Genomic DNA, 16,432 nt, shown 5'->3' on the forward strand with positions numbered 1-16,432 from the left:
CAAGACTTGAAAATCTCTCTTTCAATCAAAAAATGACTGAAATACTGGAGTTTTATATTGATTAAACCCCCCAATTCTCTGTATTTTATAATTAACTGTTGTTTTTGTTTATTTGTTGCTGTTTGTTTTCATTTCCTTGTTAAAGTGTGCTGCTTGGAAATACTATGAGGTATGTTCAACAGTGACAATGACAGCGAAAATAAAAACAAAAGGCCTGTATAGCTTGCTTAAAACCAGTGATGGAAAATATTTGAATACAAGATACCATGTCACCCATATGATTAGTTTCTTGAGTAAAAGTATCTGATAGTAAATGTACTTAAATGAGTTAAAGTACATTATACATGTCTTTAAATGTACAGTATCTACTGTATGGTTTTATATGTTTTCGGATTAGGAGAATCAGTGTTTCAAAATAAATGATAATTTAAAAATGCTGCTTCAACTCTGATACAGATGTAATATGCAAAGTAATAAGTATCTAAAGTTATCAAATAAATGTAGTAGGGTGAAGTAAAATGTACAATATTTGCCTCCAGATTGTTGTAGAGAGGCAGAATAAAGTACAAGTACTTGTACTTTGAGGTATATACTTCTACCATACTTAGTAAATGTAGTTTTATTCCATCATCAGAGCTCAGGATGTCAGAGGAGGATTTTATCACCCAGACAGAGAAGGTACTGTCTGTCTGTCTTTTCTTGGACAAATGATCCCATTGAATAGCCAAAAAGTGAAATACTTTGATATTTTCAGCTATTTCAGAGTCAGAATAAGCTTTATTGACCAAATATGTTCACATGTAGAAGGAATTTGACGCCGTTTTCACTGTTCTCGATGAGCCGACACTGAAACAGACAAAACGAAGGACAACAAACACTGAACCATGGATCTATAATATAACCAATATAACTAATAATACATCCATGCACTGAACACATCCGCCATCTTGTGGCGCTCCGAGAGCAGCGCAGCCGAGAGGACAGGCAGCTCTCGCGAGAGTTGAATGGTCCAGAGGTTTTCACGCTATGGCTTCCTCCCAGCCCAAACAACGGTCACAAGTTGGTTTTGAGCCCAGAAACCTGCTTTTTCTGCCGGTAAGAGCTGCCGTTAAACCTCTGCAGTGGTAAAAAATGTTGGATCGTGTTCACTTTATGTCACATGAAGCCGTTTTATGACGTTTGAGGTTTCACTCGTGTCAACAAACTAGCATTAACGGGTTGAACGCTAACGGCTGTCAGCTCCAGATGAAGTGAGCTGAGTGATTAAAACTTTATTTAATTTAAACTCACCGGTATTCAGGTATAATGAGGCTAGTCGTTTCATAATGAATGTTATTGTAATGTTACTACCGTGTTTTTATCTTAATGTTCATGCATTTGTTGTCATGCTACGTTTTTTAATTTGACAGCTGCTGTAACCTTCATCAGACACAAACAGTGACCACATGTCCTCCATGTTAGAAATGTTCCTCAGGCCCATAATACTGCAGTACACGTGTATTTATACTCCTGTGTGGCTGTACTCAGACCCTGAGGATGGTGACGATGATGATGGAGCCAGCAGACAGTTGATGTGTCCTGAGGAAGATGCATGAAGATGAGGAGGATGAAGCTGAGGGTGAACCACAGACAGCTGCTGTTTCTGTCCAGAGAGGAAACATCTGGAAACTTCCAGAGAGAAGGAACGCTGCGGGTGGGCCGACAGCAGAGAGGTCAGACGGGTTCTGTTCGGTTCTGGTCTGTTCCGTTCATGCTACATGTCCCCGTCTCTTCCCTTCCTCTCATCATCTCTATGTATTTCCGTCCCCTGACTCACTCTGACTTTACTTCCTGGAACGTGTGTGTGACCAACAGAAGAACAGCCTCTAATAGAACGTAAAGGTTCCTCTGTGCGTGTTCTAACATCCTCCTCTGTGTCAGATCTCAGCGAGAAGTTCTGTCGGCTGAGAGGGAACCTGCTGTTCGTCCTCAACAAACAGGTGAGAGAGACGGAGACGGAGACAGGGGAGAAGCAGTGTTTTTGTTCTGCAACATGAGAGGAGAACGTGGAACATTAACCCAAAGTGTGTGTGTGTGTGTGTGTGTGTGTGTGTGTGTGTGTGTGTGTGTGTGTGTGTGTGTGTGTGTGTGCAGGGTGGTAGGCTCGAGGAGGTTCTGCTGTTGGAGAGATGTGAAGTCATGAAGCTTCCAGATGATGACAGACGACTGGCCGTCAGTGAGTAACACACACTGACACTCTGCTCTGTTATATGATGTCTGGTTCTCTTGTGTTCCCTTATGTTCTCCTCTGTTCTCGTTTGTGTTCCCTTCAGTTCTGTTTCATTTTGTCGTGTTTCGTTCTCTTCTGCTCTCTTGTTTTATTTTCAGTTACGTGTCTCTATCTTCTTCTCTGTTCTGTGTTCTTTCCTCTGCTCCTTTATCGTTCTCTTCTGTTCCCCTTTTTGTTCTTTTCGGTTCCCTTTTGTTTTCTACCGTTCGATATTGTCTGTAGCTGCTATTAGCTACTTAGCTCAGTTAGCTGTGTAGCTAGTGGTCCTATTAGCTGCCTCGAGTGTGTCCGCACTGTGTGCTAGCATGCTAACTTCAGTCGATGTGTCTGCAACATGATTCATAGACATATCTGTCATAACCAAACTGCTATTTCTTCACATTCTGTTGATAATTGTAGTTAATTTTTTAATGTTTTAAAGTAAAATTCTTACATATTGTACTGTGTGTGTGTGTGTGTGTGTGTGTGTGTCTGTGTGTGTGTGTGTGTGTGTGTCTGTGTGTGTGTGTGCGTGTCCAGGCTTTGAGAGTGGTGACCCTTGCGTCTTCATCGAGTGCAGCAGCTCTGCAGATTGTGTTTCCTGGCTCGGCGTCCTGAGAGACGCCAACACCGAGATGCTGAGACGACGCATCACACACCTCCGCACACTCATCGACACACACACCGCCCGGCACACACAACCACAGCAACAACACACACACACTACTTCTCTCTGTGGGGGAGACAGAAGCCTGGAGGATGCTGAAGCTGAAGCTGCAGGTCAGTATCAGTTTAATGATTAGAAACATGTTACATGTTTTATTATTGGTGTCCATCAGCAGATTGCAACGTTAAATATTGTCCTGTTTTCTTCTTTGTTTACAAATAAAACTCTTCTGTAAACATCAATAATTTAGATGTAGTCGTCATCCAGTCGTAGATCTTTTATTTAAACACCAGTCAGTCAGTTTGGATACAACCACAGTTTCTAAACAGTTTATTTGGTCATATAATGATAATACCTGTTTTTATGTGTCAATAATAGACTTAGCAGATAAGATATAGATTATAATAGTCTGGATTATAAGTGTTCTGATCTTGAGGTCTGAGGGTGAAGTAGCTGAACCTCGACTGGAGTTTCTAGAAGTGTAAAACCTGCTGCGGATATTTTTAGAGTCCTCACAGGAAACACTGCAGTCATTTGTAGAAAACACCCCACATGTGCAGTAGGGGACAAAATCGACTTCCTGTCGAGTTTTGCAGAAGTAAACACACAAAACAAGAAAAGTTAATGCCAACTAAACCCACCCACACACACACACACACACACACACACACACACAACAAGATATAATCTCTGGAGTGAGTTTACAAGATGAATCATGCAACAAAATGTCCATCAGCTCCTGACAGCGGGGTTTGAATGAAGGCCACAGCATTATAACTGTAGTTCAATGACTGATGAAGATAATAACAGATGTGCTGTGTGTCAAACCAGCTCAGGTTCATCTAACTGTTACACTTCATAACATGTTGAGACAGATACAACCTGACAGGCAGGTTTACACAACAGTTAACAAACATCTTGCACATTTATTAAAGCTACAAGATGTTTGAAAGTGACCTTTGTGTCAGGATGTTTTATAACCTTCAGTTGTCGTCATATTAAATGTTTGTGTCAGCGTGTTTTATTAGAGGTCAGTGTTTTCAGCCTGCGTGTTGATGTCATGTTGCTTTGTGGCCACAAGGTGGAGCCGGACCTGCTGCTAAAGTCACCCCACTGCACCTGAGAGTCGGTATGTCACACACACACACACACACACACACACACACACACACACACACACACACACACACACACATCAGTTTGTTGTTATCAACAGACTATAAAGAAGTATCAGCGTTAATGTTGTGCTGAAGACGTATTTTATTGCATTACAGAGAAAAATAGCAGTTAGCATGCTAACCAGTTAGCCCACGGCTAGTTTGTAAGCTAGAAAGGTGGCAGGGTCCGCCAAATACAAACAAAGTGAAACAGGATGAAATTGTGTTTTCCTTTTCCTACACACACGCACACAAACACACACACACTCTCCTATGTCAACACTCTCTCTCTCTCTGTAGGTGTGGTTACCGTGGCAGCCAGAGTCCAGGTTCAAGTTTCAGTGATCGACACACACACACACACACTCAGGAAATACCCCTGTGCCGAGGCAGTTCAGGTACACACACACACACACACACAAACACACACACACACACACACACACACACAAAACAATAGGACATTGTAACAACAGGTTGTATTTAAAAGTGTGTGTGTGTGTGTTTCAGGGGGCGAATGTCGACGGTGTGTTTCTAACATCAGTGAGTTTCTGTGGCGACTGTCCTCTCCACCATCACAGCAGAATCAAAGTTACCGTTTACCACGCGGAGGAGCCGACAACACACACCGCGGTGAGTGAGTGTGTGTGTGTGTGTGTGTGTGTGTGTGTGTGTGTGTGTGTGTGTGTGTGTGAGAGAGAGAGAGAGTGTGTGTCTGAAAAATAGTGTATATAAGAGGATTAGAGCAAAGGATGTGTTCATGTGTAATACCAGCAGTGGTAGCTTTCCAACACACACACTCTCTCTCTCAATTCAGTTAATCTCCACACACACACACACACACACACACACAAAGAGAGAGAGAGAGAGAGAGAGAGAGAAGGTAAAACGAGGACAGCCACAGAGAGAAAGAGGTTTTAGATAAATGGTTATTTCCGTTTTTTTCTTCTTTTTTTCGCCTCTTTTCTTTCCTGTAAATCTGCCCCGAGCTGCCCACCGGGCGCTTCGCTAATCTGCATATTTCCCATGATGCCAGTGGGGTTTTAATCCTGTCGGCCATGACCGAAGAGGAGGAGGAAAAGGTGATGGAGGGAGCAGAGATACTGGGCCGGTGTGTGTTAGTCTTCTGCAGAGGAGACGACCGCAGGATTTTTCAGCATTAATGGATTATTTTGTCCGGATTCTTCCGTTTCCTCGGTTCTCGCTTTTCTTCTTCTCAGTCTCTCTTTTATTTTTCTCTGCATTGTTACTGTCTGTTAATCCGTTATGTGGCAGGAAGAGAGCAAGAGAAATCGTCTTTTAGCTGCGGCTGCCGACAGATTTCACTTCGCACTGTCGTTTGTTTGACTCTCTGAGATCGTAGAGTAAGATTTCATTTCATCGGTGCGTTAAGATTTAGATCTGAGAACTTTTTCTCCTTTTGTTTAACGAAAAATATTATAATTCACAAGACAAGTGCTGGTGTGGTAGCATTGTGTCTGCAACGGTAATCGTAGCCTCTCTCGCTCTACTCGTAGTCTGGTGATCTTCAACATTTTCTATTGTAACTATATAAAAGTGTTTATAACTGCAGGTTAAAGACGCAGCAGTGAGCGGAGGACAAAGATCAGAAGTCACAGCAGCTCACGAAGGCTTGAACAAACTTTATAGGACAAAGTAGACGTACTTTCACTCTGACGAAGTGTCGTAAACGGATAAAAGAATAAAGTCGATGTCAATATCGAGTTGCTGACCTTTGTGGGATGATTTTTTAATGCGTCTTAAACTATTTTAAGCTCTCTGACACTTTATTTTCCTAACACGCGTCTTAAATATTAAGCTTCAGGTCTGTTTTCCCTTCAGCTCACTTTGTTTTCTATCTGATTGTTACCTGCAGCAGTTTATGTTTGTTCAAACTTCCTGCGCCTGTTTTTATTTTGTAGGATCGGCTTTGAAACCTGCAGGCTGCACCGTGTGAGCTTTACGTTCTCCAGCTGTTATTTAAAAAAATTATGCGTCGGCTGATGTAAGACAACAGGAAATACAACAGGAAGTAAACAGGAAGGAAGTGGGTTTTTTTGTTTCTTATTTTTTCCGGAGATGCAGAAAGCGATGATCTCGTGCACCAAATGTTTCTGTCCACCAGGAGAGAACAGCTCCTCTGCTGGACAGGTAGAGAAGTGTGTGTGTGTGTGTGTGTGTGTGTGTGTGTGTGTTTGTGTGTGTGTGTGTGTGCAGGTTTGTTTGGGATTAACATTTAATCTTAAAGCCTCTTGTTTTGTTCAAGAACTCAGTGAGACAGATTAGCTCACTGTGTGTGTGTGTTACCTAAACCTTCAGCTGCAAACCAGGAAATGTGGCAAGTGTGTGTGTGTGTGTGTGTGTGTGTGTGTGTGTGTGTGTGGTGTTAACATCTCAACATCCTGTTTGTTTGTTTGGTGGTTCTGTGTTTGAGGATCTCATGCTGACACGGCCGCTGAATGTTTCCCCTCCGGGCTGCAGCGAGCTGATCAATGAGCTGATTAACAGATCGGAGAGAAGACAATTAATTACGATCGTTTGCTGATGAGTTTCACCTTCAGCGAACAAAAAGCCCCAAAGAGTTGTTGATTTGTTACAAAGGATGAAAGTTGAGGTTGTCACGATGAGTGAAATTCACCAAAATGTTCCTGATTGATTGAGAAATAGAAAGTTTCCTCATTATCATTTTAATGTTTGAGTGTCAGCTACATGTTGAAAACACTCTCCTGTCAGACGTTAAACTGCAAAACAACTTTGATTCTTGTTACTGATCAATAATTTGTTGTAAACGTCCTCAGACGTCTTTGATAAACATTTCTCAACACACAGATGTTAAGTTTCCCTTCATAAAAGATCAGAGGTGGGAAGTAACAAAGTACAAATACTCAGTTACTGTACTTCAGTACATGTTTCAGGTATCTGTACTTCTCCTCTCTACATCTGAACACAAACATCTGAACACAAACATCTGAACTTTCTCCTCCTCACAGCTTCAAACAGCCTTGTTACTTTAGTTTGATGCATTCAACAATCAACTATCTTTGTGGTGCGTTCAGGAACAGCTGGGACAAATCCTACTGACTCTACTTTTAACTTTAATAGTCTTTGAATTATATTAATATGACGTGAGCTTCAGTTAGCTTTGACCACAGATGTCCTTCAGAGGGAGACTTTTACTTTGATACTCTGAGTACATGTCAGAGCCTGTACTCGATTACTTTTTACTTTCACACTCTTGAATATCAGACTCGTTTAACAGGAGTAAAATAAACACAATAGAAATACAAGAGTAAAAGAAGTTGAGTGTGTTTTAGCTCAGTTTGATGAAGCGCTGGTGACAGCGAGTGAATCTGGTGTCTGATGAGTGCTTTTCACTAACAAGGTTAATCCTCTGAGCTCCTGATTATCCTCATGGCAACAGAGTGATGAGTTTAATGCCTTCACTGTGCCCGTCTCTGGTGCGTGGCCTTGAGTGTGTGTGTGTGTGTGTGTGTGTGTGTGTGTGTGTGTGTGTGTGTGTGTGTGTGAGAGTCAGACAGAATGGGACATTCATTAATTAATATCACAGGACGTTAAGAGGAGTTTAAACCTGTGCGACAGCCCTTTATGTAACCTGGAGTTTGATTCCTCCTGCGTGTTATTTGAGGCCGTTCGTCCTGTCGGCGGTGAATTCGCATGTGTTTCTAACAAACAAGGACCGCAACGTTTTCCTACGACTGTTCTGATGTGACTCCACACTGTCTGGATACGTCTCATAGCTGGATTATGTCTGGATTAGAGCAGTAAAATGTCCCCGTTTGATGTGAGATAAAGCATCTCTCTCTTTCTTAGAGGAGCTTTCTGGGCTTCACCTCGTTCTCCATCAGAGATCTGCTCAGGTCCAAGGAGCCTCACATCTCCATGAGCCTCAGGTAACACAGCACCCATCACCACCCATCACCACCCATCACCACCCATCACCTTACATCTGTTATTCTCACGTTTCTTTTAGCTTCATTCACAGCAAAAACAGCTCCTAGCTCCTCCTCTAGCTAACATTGTTTCTACATAGCTTCATCTCTAGGTAAAGTTGTCCAGCAGGTTAGTTTGTGTTTCTATGTTGTCCTGCTGGTTGTCTTGTTTAAGAGGAGGCCACCAACAGTTCGTCCTGAATGCATATCATGCATCACATCCATGTTGACTGTTTGCATGTTCAGCCACCACACGTTCTCCTTGCTCTGTTCTGGAGTGACATGAATGAGCGTCACGTCATAGAGATTTCACACAGTTGTCAGTGTCACCTGATTGTCTGTTGCTTGGATACCTGTTGCCACATGGGGAAGTGAGATGGGGAGTGTGCGGCTCCACCTCCGCAGAGAGCAGAAAAATCAATCTCTTCCTGCTTTCACATGACAACACCTCCGGAGGATGAGACGGAGACACAGGGCGGACAGAGAGCGATCTGTGTAGCGTGGGTCAGTAGGTGTTTCAGTAGGTGTGTCCACGCTGGCACGGCTCCTCCAGGTGTGTCTGACTGTTAACACATACCTCTGGGACAGGTTGGCAGTTATGGAGCTTCATGCTGCTGCTTGATGTGTTCTCAGAGGATACAGCAGGTACTTTAGTCTCTTTTCTTTTCTGATCTTTGACAACATCACAACAGAGTCAGACATCTCACTGTGCTGCAGAGGAGTTAAGATGTATGTAAACTTGTTAGCTTGCTATTCTGGTTATCTGCTCTGTAGTTAGTGTGTCTTGGTTGTGTTCGCTATCTTGTCTCTCTAGTTATCTTGTTTCTATTTAACCTCGTCCTACTAGTCATGTTTGTTTCTAGTTAGCAGTGTCTTGCTAGTTGTCTTGTTCTTGTTAACTTTGTCCTGTTAGTTACCTCATTTGTAGTTAGCTTTTGTTATTGAGTTGTTTCTAGTTTTTTCCCACTTGCTAGCTTGTTCTGGGTAGTGTTGTCTTGCTAGTTATTTTATTTCTATGTACTTAGCATTGTCTCGCTAGCTGTTTTGTTTCTAGTTAACCTTGTACTGACAACAGCGATGACCAGCTTTGTCCTACATTTTGTCTCCTGTAATTTGTCTTGCTAGTTGTTTGTCAGCCTTTTAGTGATGCTAATAGCTCTCTCTAGTTATCTCTTCACTAGTGGGATAGTCGCTATCTGAGGTAGCTAGTTAAATAGCTGTATTTCTGGTTAGATAGGGTAGTTAGTTTAGCAATGCTAGTTTGTTTTTTAAGTTATATTTTACTTGGATTTTTTTTGTCTCAGAAGCTTTTCATATTTAAAAAGAAAAGACCAATGGACAGAGAGAGGAAGTGAAAGAGTGACGTGATTAGATGAATTAGCATCAGTCAAACACAGGAGAGAACTCGTTGTCCTGCTGGAGGTGAACATCTGCCTCAGCATTCAGCCATGTTTGTGTCTTTCCTGTCTTCTCATCAGGACGATGGACGGAGTGAACGAGGTCGGGGAGGTGAAGGTGTCCCGTCTGCAGATGGAGGGAGAGAGCGAGGACAAGACTCCTCCTGAGCACAAGGTGAGACGAGAGGAGAAGTTCCCGTCAGCCTGGACTGTAGGTCACAGGAAGCACTGAGCTGAGGGGTAAAGGGGAAGAGCGAGGTCAAGAAGAAGGAACTAGAGAAGTATTTCTAAACATTTCACCTACTTCATACGTCTTCCTGTCCTCAGTGTCCCGCGCTGTGCGACAGCCTTCACAGCTCCTTCCACGACAAAGAAAACAGTCCGATGATGAGAGCAGGTGAGACACCGACACACACACACACACACACACACACACACACACACACACACACACACACACACACACACACACAGTGATGCTCTGCAGTGAAGCAGCTTTATGAGACGAGTCTGTGTGTGTGTGTGTGTGTGTGTGTGTGTGTGTGTGTGTGTGTGTGTGTGTGTGTGTGTGTGTGTGTGTGCAGTGCTGTGTGCTCAGGTGTGTAAGGTGTACAGGTTTCAGACAGAGGATCAAAGATGGCTGCTGGTCCGGGAACAGATGTCGGAGACGCCGCTGTCGTTCTCTTTACCCAGACAGCTACTGAGCGCGCTCATACACGAGCACACGAGCAGGTCTGTGTTTGTCTTCTTACTGAAGTCGTCCGTTCTCAGTTCATTCATCTCAAACCAGCCCGTGTTCGTCTCTTCCTCAGGGTCCAGGAGGTGAAGGAGCTCGGTGACCTTTCACCCCACTGGAACGGGCTCCGCCGTGATGTCGTCAATCACTGTAACCACCTGATCAGCTGTTATCATGAAACACTCGCTGAGCTCGACAAACTCTCAGGTGAAGATGATTAAAGGGCCACGACATCAGAGCGAGAGGAGCAACGATTAATGGATTAGTTTGTTAATTTGTTTGTTTACTGATGTTTGTTTACAGTCTCGTCCTGCTTCAAGTCGAGCAGCAGTAAATCTGACAAACACCTTCAGTTTGTTCCAACCAACCTGCACTCACAGAGGATGGAGGCCACCAGTCCTGACAGCTCAGGTTCAGACTCCTCTTCTTCTGCTTCTGCTTCTTCTTCTTCTTCTTCTTCTGCTTCTTCTTCTTCTTCTTCTTCTCCAGTGTTCTTGTCTGTAACTGTAGCAGCGTCTCTCTGCAGGTGTTTGGTACGAGGTGATAACGTTCGGAGCTCCGGCTGATCATCATCAAGCCTTCAAACATGGAGGCCTGAAGAGACTGCTGAGCAAACACACGAACCACAGAGACAGGTGTGTGTGTGTGTGTGTGTGTGTGTGTGTGTGTGTGTGTGTGTGCAGTGTTCCTCTCCTTCTTCATCCTCTCTTCATATTGTTGCCTGTAGATTATAATCTCTATAATCTCTGTCAGGATTAGTGACGCTGTTGTAGATCAGATCACATGTGACGTTTGTTGAGACGCTTTTCATCAGGATCCTCTAAACGTTTAAATACAACAGGAAAATGTTAAAGAGGAAAGAGTGATGTCATCAGATGCTCCTTTTAGTGACGATGTAATTAAACTCCCCCTCCCCCTCTCTCCCCCCTCTCTCCCCCCTCTCTCCCCCTCAGCTCGGTCTCTTACTCCCGGGACGAGAGCTCCAGGGCGAGGGAGGTTCTGTCCAGCGTGGCCCAGCTGCAGCCTCTGGTGTTCGGCCTGGCTGAGGAGCTGCTGTCGGTCTCTCTGGAGCTGAACGTGTCCCGGCTGCAGCAGGTTCTGGACGGCCTGACGCAGCAGGTGAGGAGAGAAGAAGAAGAAGAACACAGGTGACGTCCTGAAGAGACAGAGATGTGATACAAAGTGTTTCCCTCCCTCTCACTCAGACAGAGCTGTTTGTTCACGCGCTCAAAGACGAGCTGGTGAAAAGCGCCCTGGTGCTGATCCACAACCAGCGCTCAGACGACAGCAGCAGCCACGTGCACAGCAACGGGTCGCTGTGTGACAGCACGACAGCCAATCAGGAGGGACAGAGCTCGCTACGGCAACAGGACGAGTACGACGAGGAGGAGTGGGCAAGTTGGAGTGTTTGTTTGATGTTCTCGTGTCGGACCCAGAGATCAGTCGGTTTGGTTTTAATACGTGTGTGTTTGTGTAGGACAGGGCGTGGGCGAACGTCGCCATGAGCCTCAATTGCATCATCGCCATGGGCGACCGGCTGCAGGGGCGGGAGGAGCGCCCACAGGTGATGACATCATCATCATCAGAGCAGCAGGAAACCACCGGGGACACAAACTCTCAGAACACCGGTGAGACTTTATCGTTGTGTGTTATAATGAAATGACGCTGATTGGATTGAACCTGGTAATGAACCGGTCCGTCTCCTGCAGCCTCCCCTTCCTCCTCCTCTGCCTCCTCCTGGCAGGAGCAGCTGCTCCCCCTGGTGGTCACTCTCAGGGACTGTGTGCGCGAGGCGGTGGATAAGGCCCGGACCGCCATGACCTTCGTGGTCCTGCAGGGGGCGGTGACGGGGACTGTCGCTCAGGGACCTGCACACATCGTGCAGAGACGCCACGCCGTCTTCAGCCAGGCGGTGAGAGAGAGAGTTACTGACATAAATATCTTATAGATTATTTACATGAGGCATCTTTTTCACAGGCCGGAGGAAAAACTCTTCTCATTTTGTTTGGCTTATTTTTCTGTTTAAACAAACCGTCTGCATGTGTTTAAATAAAGACTCTCTGACTCCACTAACTGACAAAGAATAGAAGAAAACCCAAACTCCTGCCTCAGGTGTCCCCTCACACACCTGCAGGTGATGTCAGAGATCCGTCCACCTCTGGCTACCTTCAACAGACTCTGTGGAAACTCTTGAAGGATTTCAAGATGAGGCTGCTGAAATCTGTTCGGGAACCATCCTGTAACTTCCTGTGTGTGTGTGTGTGTGTGTGTGTGTGTGTGTGTGTGTGTGTCAGCTGTCAGCAGTGGTGTGTGGCTTCGTGTTGAAGCTGTATGGAGGTCTGGAGGATCCGGACTTTCTGCAGCAGCTTCACTCAGTTGGAGTCCTGGCTCAGCTTGAAGGCCTGCTCAGCACCTACGGTACACACACACACACACACACACACACACACTAACCTGGTCTACATACTGTATATAGACTTACATGATGTGTGTGTGTGTGTGTCAGGTGACGAGGTGGGGATGCTGGAGGACATGGAGGTGGGTGTGGCTGACCTGAGCAGTGTTGCGTTCACTGTCACCGAGGCCAGAACAGAACAACCAGACGACCTGCTGCCGACGCTCAGGGGAGTATGGTGAGACGCAAACACACACACACACACACACACACACACACACACACAGAAAGTGCACCCACAGCACAGTGTGTGTTTGTGAAGCCACGGGGAGCTCTCATAGGAATGAAAAGAGGAAGCTCCGCCTCCTCTGCATCCATATCTTCATTAACAGATCTCTGGCCTTCATCTCCCTGCAGGGGCAGTTTGGTTGTCGAGGTCCCGTTGCCGCCGGAGACCTTCGGGTCGTTGCCCCGGGAACTGAGAGAGGGACGTTTGATACGAGTTCATCCTGTTCTGTTCAACATTGGAATCAACCAGCAGCAGAGTCTGGCTGAGAGGTACACACACACACACACACACACACACACACACACACGCATACATGTAAGTACAGTCAGCTGACTGTAACCTTCAGACTGTAACCTTCAGACTGTAACCTGCTGACTGTAACCTGCTGACTGTAACCTGCTGACTGTAACCTGCAGACTGTAACCTTCAGACTGTAACCTGCTGACTGTAACCTGCTGACTGTAACCTGCAGACTGTAACCTGCTGACTGTAACCTGCTGACTGTAACCTGCTGACTGTAACCTGCTGACTGTAACCTGCTGACTGTAACCTTCAGACTGTAACCTGCTGACTGTAACCTGCTGACTGTAACCTGCTGACTGTAACCTGCAGACTGTAACCTGCTGACTGTAACCTGCTGACTGTAACCTTCAGACTGTAACCTTCAGACTGTAACCTGCTGACTGTAACCTGCTGACTGTAACCTGCTGACTGTAACCTGCAGACTGTAACCTTCAGACTGTAACCTGCTGACTGTAACCTTCAGACTGTAACCTGCTGACTGTAACCTGCTGACTGTAACCTGCTGACTGTAACCTGCAGACTGTAACCTTCAGACTGTAACCTGCTGACTGTAACCTGCTGACTGTAACCTGCAGACTGTAACCTGCTGACTGTAACCTGCTGACTGTAACCTGCAGACTGTAACCTGCAGACTGTAACCTGCTGACTGTAACCTGCTGACTGTAACCTGCTGACTGTAACCTGCAGACTGTAACCTGCTGACTGTAACCTGCTGACTGTAACCTGCAGACTGTAACCTGCAGACTGTAACCTGCTCACTGTAACCTGCAGACTGTAACCTGCTGACTGTAACCTGCAGACTGTAACCTGCAGACTGTAACCTGCTCACTGTAACCTGCTGACTGTAACCTGCAGACATCGTGTGGATAAACGTCATGTCAGTTTACAAAGTGAATGTTTGCTTGTTTCAGGTTTGGCGACAGCTCGCTGCAGGAGCGAGTGAACCAGCAGAGCTGTGAGCGTCTCAGAGCTTACTGTCACAGTCTGAGGGACACACTGCCTCACATGGGTGAGACTGTGTTTGTTTTAAAGCTTTACAGTGTTTTCAGTCCCTGGAGATATTATATTTTCAGATTTCTCACCTTGGTTTCTTGATAATAATGTTGTGAGACCAAATTGATCAGATTTTCTCCCATTTTGACCTGGACATCAGCTGAAACAAAGGATTTCAATAGTCAAACGTATATTCACACTGCTAACATCGAGGTCCGTCATCTTGTGATTCTTGTGTGAAAAGACGGATGCAGAGTAGAAACTAACGAAGAAGAAGGATTTACTGTTAGAAAAGTCTGTCAGACTGAACCTCTCTCTCTGTCAGCTGGTATCCAGTCACTATCGGACCTGTTGTCCTCTTTGGATCGCAGCGTAGAAACCAGGAAGAGGAAGAACGTGGAGGTTCTGTGGATCGCTGCTATGGTAAGACGAGTCGACGGTCTGTCAGAGACCAGCTGGAGAACAAAGTGGAGCCCAAAAACTGAGCTAACAGAGTGAAGTGTTTCTCCTGATAAAATGTGTGTGTGTGTGTGTGTGTGTGTGTGTTCAGGTGTGTCGTAAGGTGAACGGCGTGCGTCTGACGAGCTGTAAGAGTGCGAAGGACCGCACAGCGATGTCGGTGACGCTGGAGCAGTGTGTGTTACTGAGGGAGCGACACACACTCAGCCAGCAGCACTTCAGCACCGCCCTCGACTGCATGAGGAGGTTCGTTTACACCTGAAACACACGACCGGACTCTTCCTCACTTCTTCCTCCTCACCTTCCTCCTCACCTTCCTCCTTTGTCCTTATTTCCTCCCCTCTTATTTTTCTGTTCTCAGTTTAACCTTTCTTTTGTTTTTTGTTTCCTTGTTCTCTCTTCTTTTTCTTTCATCCACGTTCTTTTCTTTTCTTTTCTTTTCTTTTCTTTTCTCTTCTTCCTGTCTTCTTCTCTTCATCACACACACTCCTCCAGGTCTCGTCTGTCCTTGGGGCAGATGCTGGGTTGTTATACCCAGTCAGGGATCACAGTCTGTGGGTTAGAGCCCGGGGAGCCTCCCTCGGGGGTCCCGCTGTGTCTGGCCCCTAAAGCTCCCAGACGACACCTGTACCCGGTGGCCTTCCTCCTGGTGACCTCTCACCTGCTGGTGATTTGGCTCATCCTCAGCCTGGTTATACTGATGGCCAAATACCAGTAGAGCAGCACAGACTGGGAACACTGGGAACAAAGTATATAGACGACACTGACGTCTGCTTTTATTAATGAGCATTTTCCCAAAATGTTATAGGGCCTCATGCAGGAACGGGCCAGATACTTCAGTTGTTTAGCAGAACGCTGCAACTCTGTTTTACTGTGAAGCTCCAGAAATGTTCTGTGGACTACGAGACTTCACCTGACTTTATATCAGCATGGAGGGAGGAGATGTTGACTGGATTGTTTATTTTTGGGTGAACTGCTCCTTTAATTTATTATACATGCATGTCTGTGTGTCAACTCACTGTTGACTGTGTGCACGTCTTTCTACGATGTGCGTGTGTGTGTGTGTGTGTGTGTGTGTGTGTGTGCGTGCGCAGGGATGGTTGCAGGATGGAGAACGTGCAGAAGAACGTGGGCAGCAGGAAGTTCGCCTTCAGCGGCGTTCAGCTCCTCACCTTCCCCAAACTGTACCGACCTCCAGACGGCAGCTTCGGATCGTCGACACACTGACACTTTATTTTTTAGTTTTTTTTTATGATAAGATTGTTTTATCATGTAAAGTGTGTGTTTGTTTTATAAATGTGTAAATGTTATTTTTATGTTCACTGGCTGCAGGTGTTTGATTTACAAACATGTTTCTGCAACAAATGACCACTTGATTTCTGTCAGATTTAAAAAAGTTTAAAACAAAAGTGTACTGATGCAGGGCCCTATCGGACCTGTAGGGTCTCAGAACCAGGCAGTATTATATTCTTATGCTGGATTAAAACCCTGCCTAAGGTTTGTTGCATGTCTCTTATTTTGTGATTTATAATGAGGGTTGTTGTGTTTTACAACACAAACACAGGAGTGTTGGACCAGAACAGGCTGTTGCTAGCTGGTTAGCATGTTACTTCATTAGATATCTCTAAAATAATACATAAACGTCGTAATGTCAAAGGTCTTATTTCACATTCTGGTTAATTTTTGAATTTTTGAAACAACATTTCTTACATGGCACCTTTAAAAACCAAATATATGTGTATATATATATATAAAGAAAATGCCGCTGTCGTCTTTCCCACTCAGATGCACACACTAACTACATCAACATGTATATGACATCAAGCTGTGGTGTTCGT

At 45.1% G+C, this 16,432-nt stretch overlaps 1 protein-coding gene across 2 annotated transcripts; it reads left to right on the forward strand.

Moving 5' to 3' along the window:
- Positions 1–1,000: 1,000 nt before the first annotated feature.
- On the forward strand, positions 1,001–16,094 carry LOC311251147 (type II inositol 3,4-bisphosphate 4-phosphatase-like). 2 transcript variants are annotated; one of them, XM_084343468.1, is made up of 26 exons: positions 1,001–1,095; positions 1,528–1,712; positions 1,921–1,979; positions 2,134–2,215; positions 2,789–3,028; positions 3,997–4,044; positions 4,373–4,470; positions 4,583–4,705; positions 7,904–7,983; positions 9,501–9,594; positions 9,747–9,816; positions 10,004–10,151; positions 10,232–10,362; positions 10,459–10,566; positions 10,682–10,790; positions 11,109–11,274; positions 11,361–11,549; positions 11,633–11,783; positions 11,865–12,067; positions 12,450–12,573; positions 12,662–12,788; positions 12,968–13,108; positions 14,054–14,151; positions 14,461–14,558; positions 14,686–14,840; positions 15,689–16,094. In XM_084343468.1, exons 2-26 carry the CDS (start codon positions 1,592–1,594, stop codon positions 15,819–15,821), a joined length of 3,096 nt encoding a protein of 1,031 aa, XP_084199594.1. In that variant the 5' UTR covers positions 1,001–1,095; positions 1,528–1,591; the 3' UTR covers positions 15,822–16,094. The 2 variants fall into 2 exon arrangements, with proteins under 2 accessions (XP_084199594.1, XP_084199595.1); XM_084343469.1 differs by lacking the exons at positions 1,001–1,095; positions 1,528–1,712; positions 1,921–1,979; ... (3 more) ...; positions 4,373–4,470; positions 4,583–4,705 and adding an exon at positions 5,633–6,223.
- Positions 16,095–16,432: the final 338 nt, after the last annotated feature.

This window comes from Pagrus pagrus (assembly GCF_965226575.1).
Source record: "Pagrus pagrus genome assembly, chromosome: 22".
NCBI lineage: Eukaryota > Metazoa > Chordata > Actinopteri > Spariformes > Sparidae > Pagrus > Pagrus pagrus.

Excerpts from the sequence above, each read along its gene's own strand:
- LOC311251147 (XM_084343468.1), top strand. The coding sequence starts at position 1,592 with ATGAAGATGAGGAGGATGAAGCTGAGGGTGAACCACAGACAGCTGCTG. Across the intron at positions 3,029-3,996 it reads TGCTGAAGCTGAAGCTGCAG|GTGGAGCCGGACCTGCTGCT; the intron begins GTCAGTATCAGT and ends TGTGGCCACAAG. Across the intron at positions 10,791-11,108 it reads CACACGAACCACAGAGACAG|CTCGGTCTCTTACTCCCGGG; the intron begins GTGTGTGTGTGT and ends TCTCCCCCTCAG.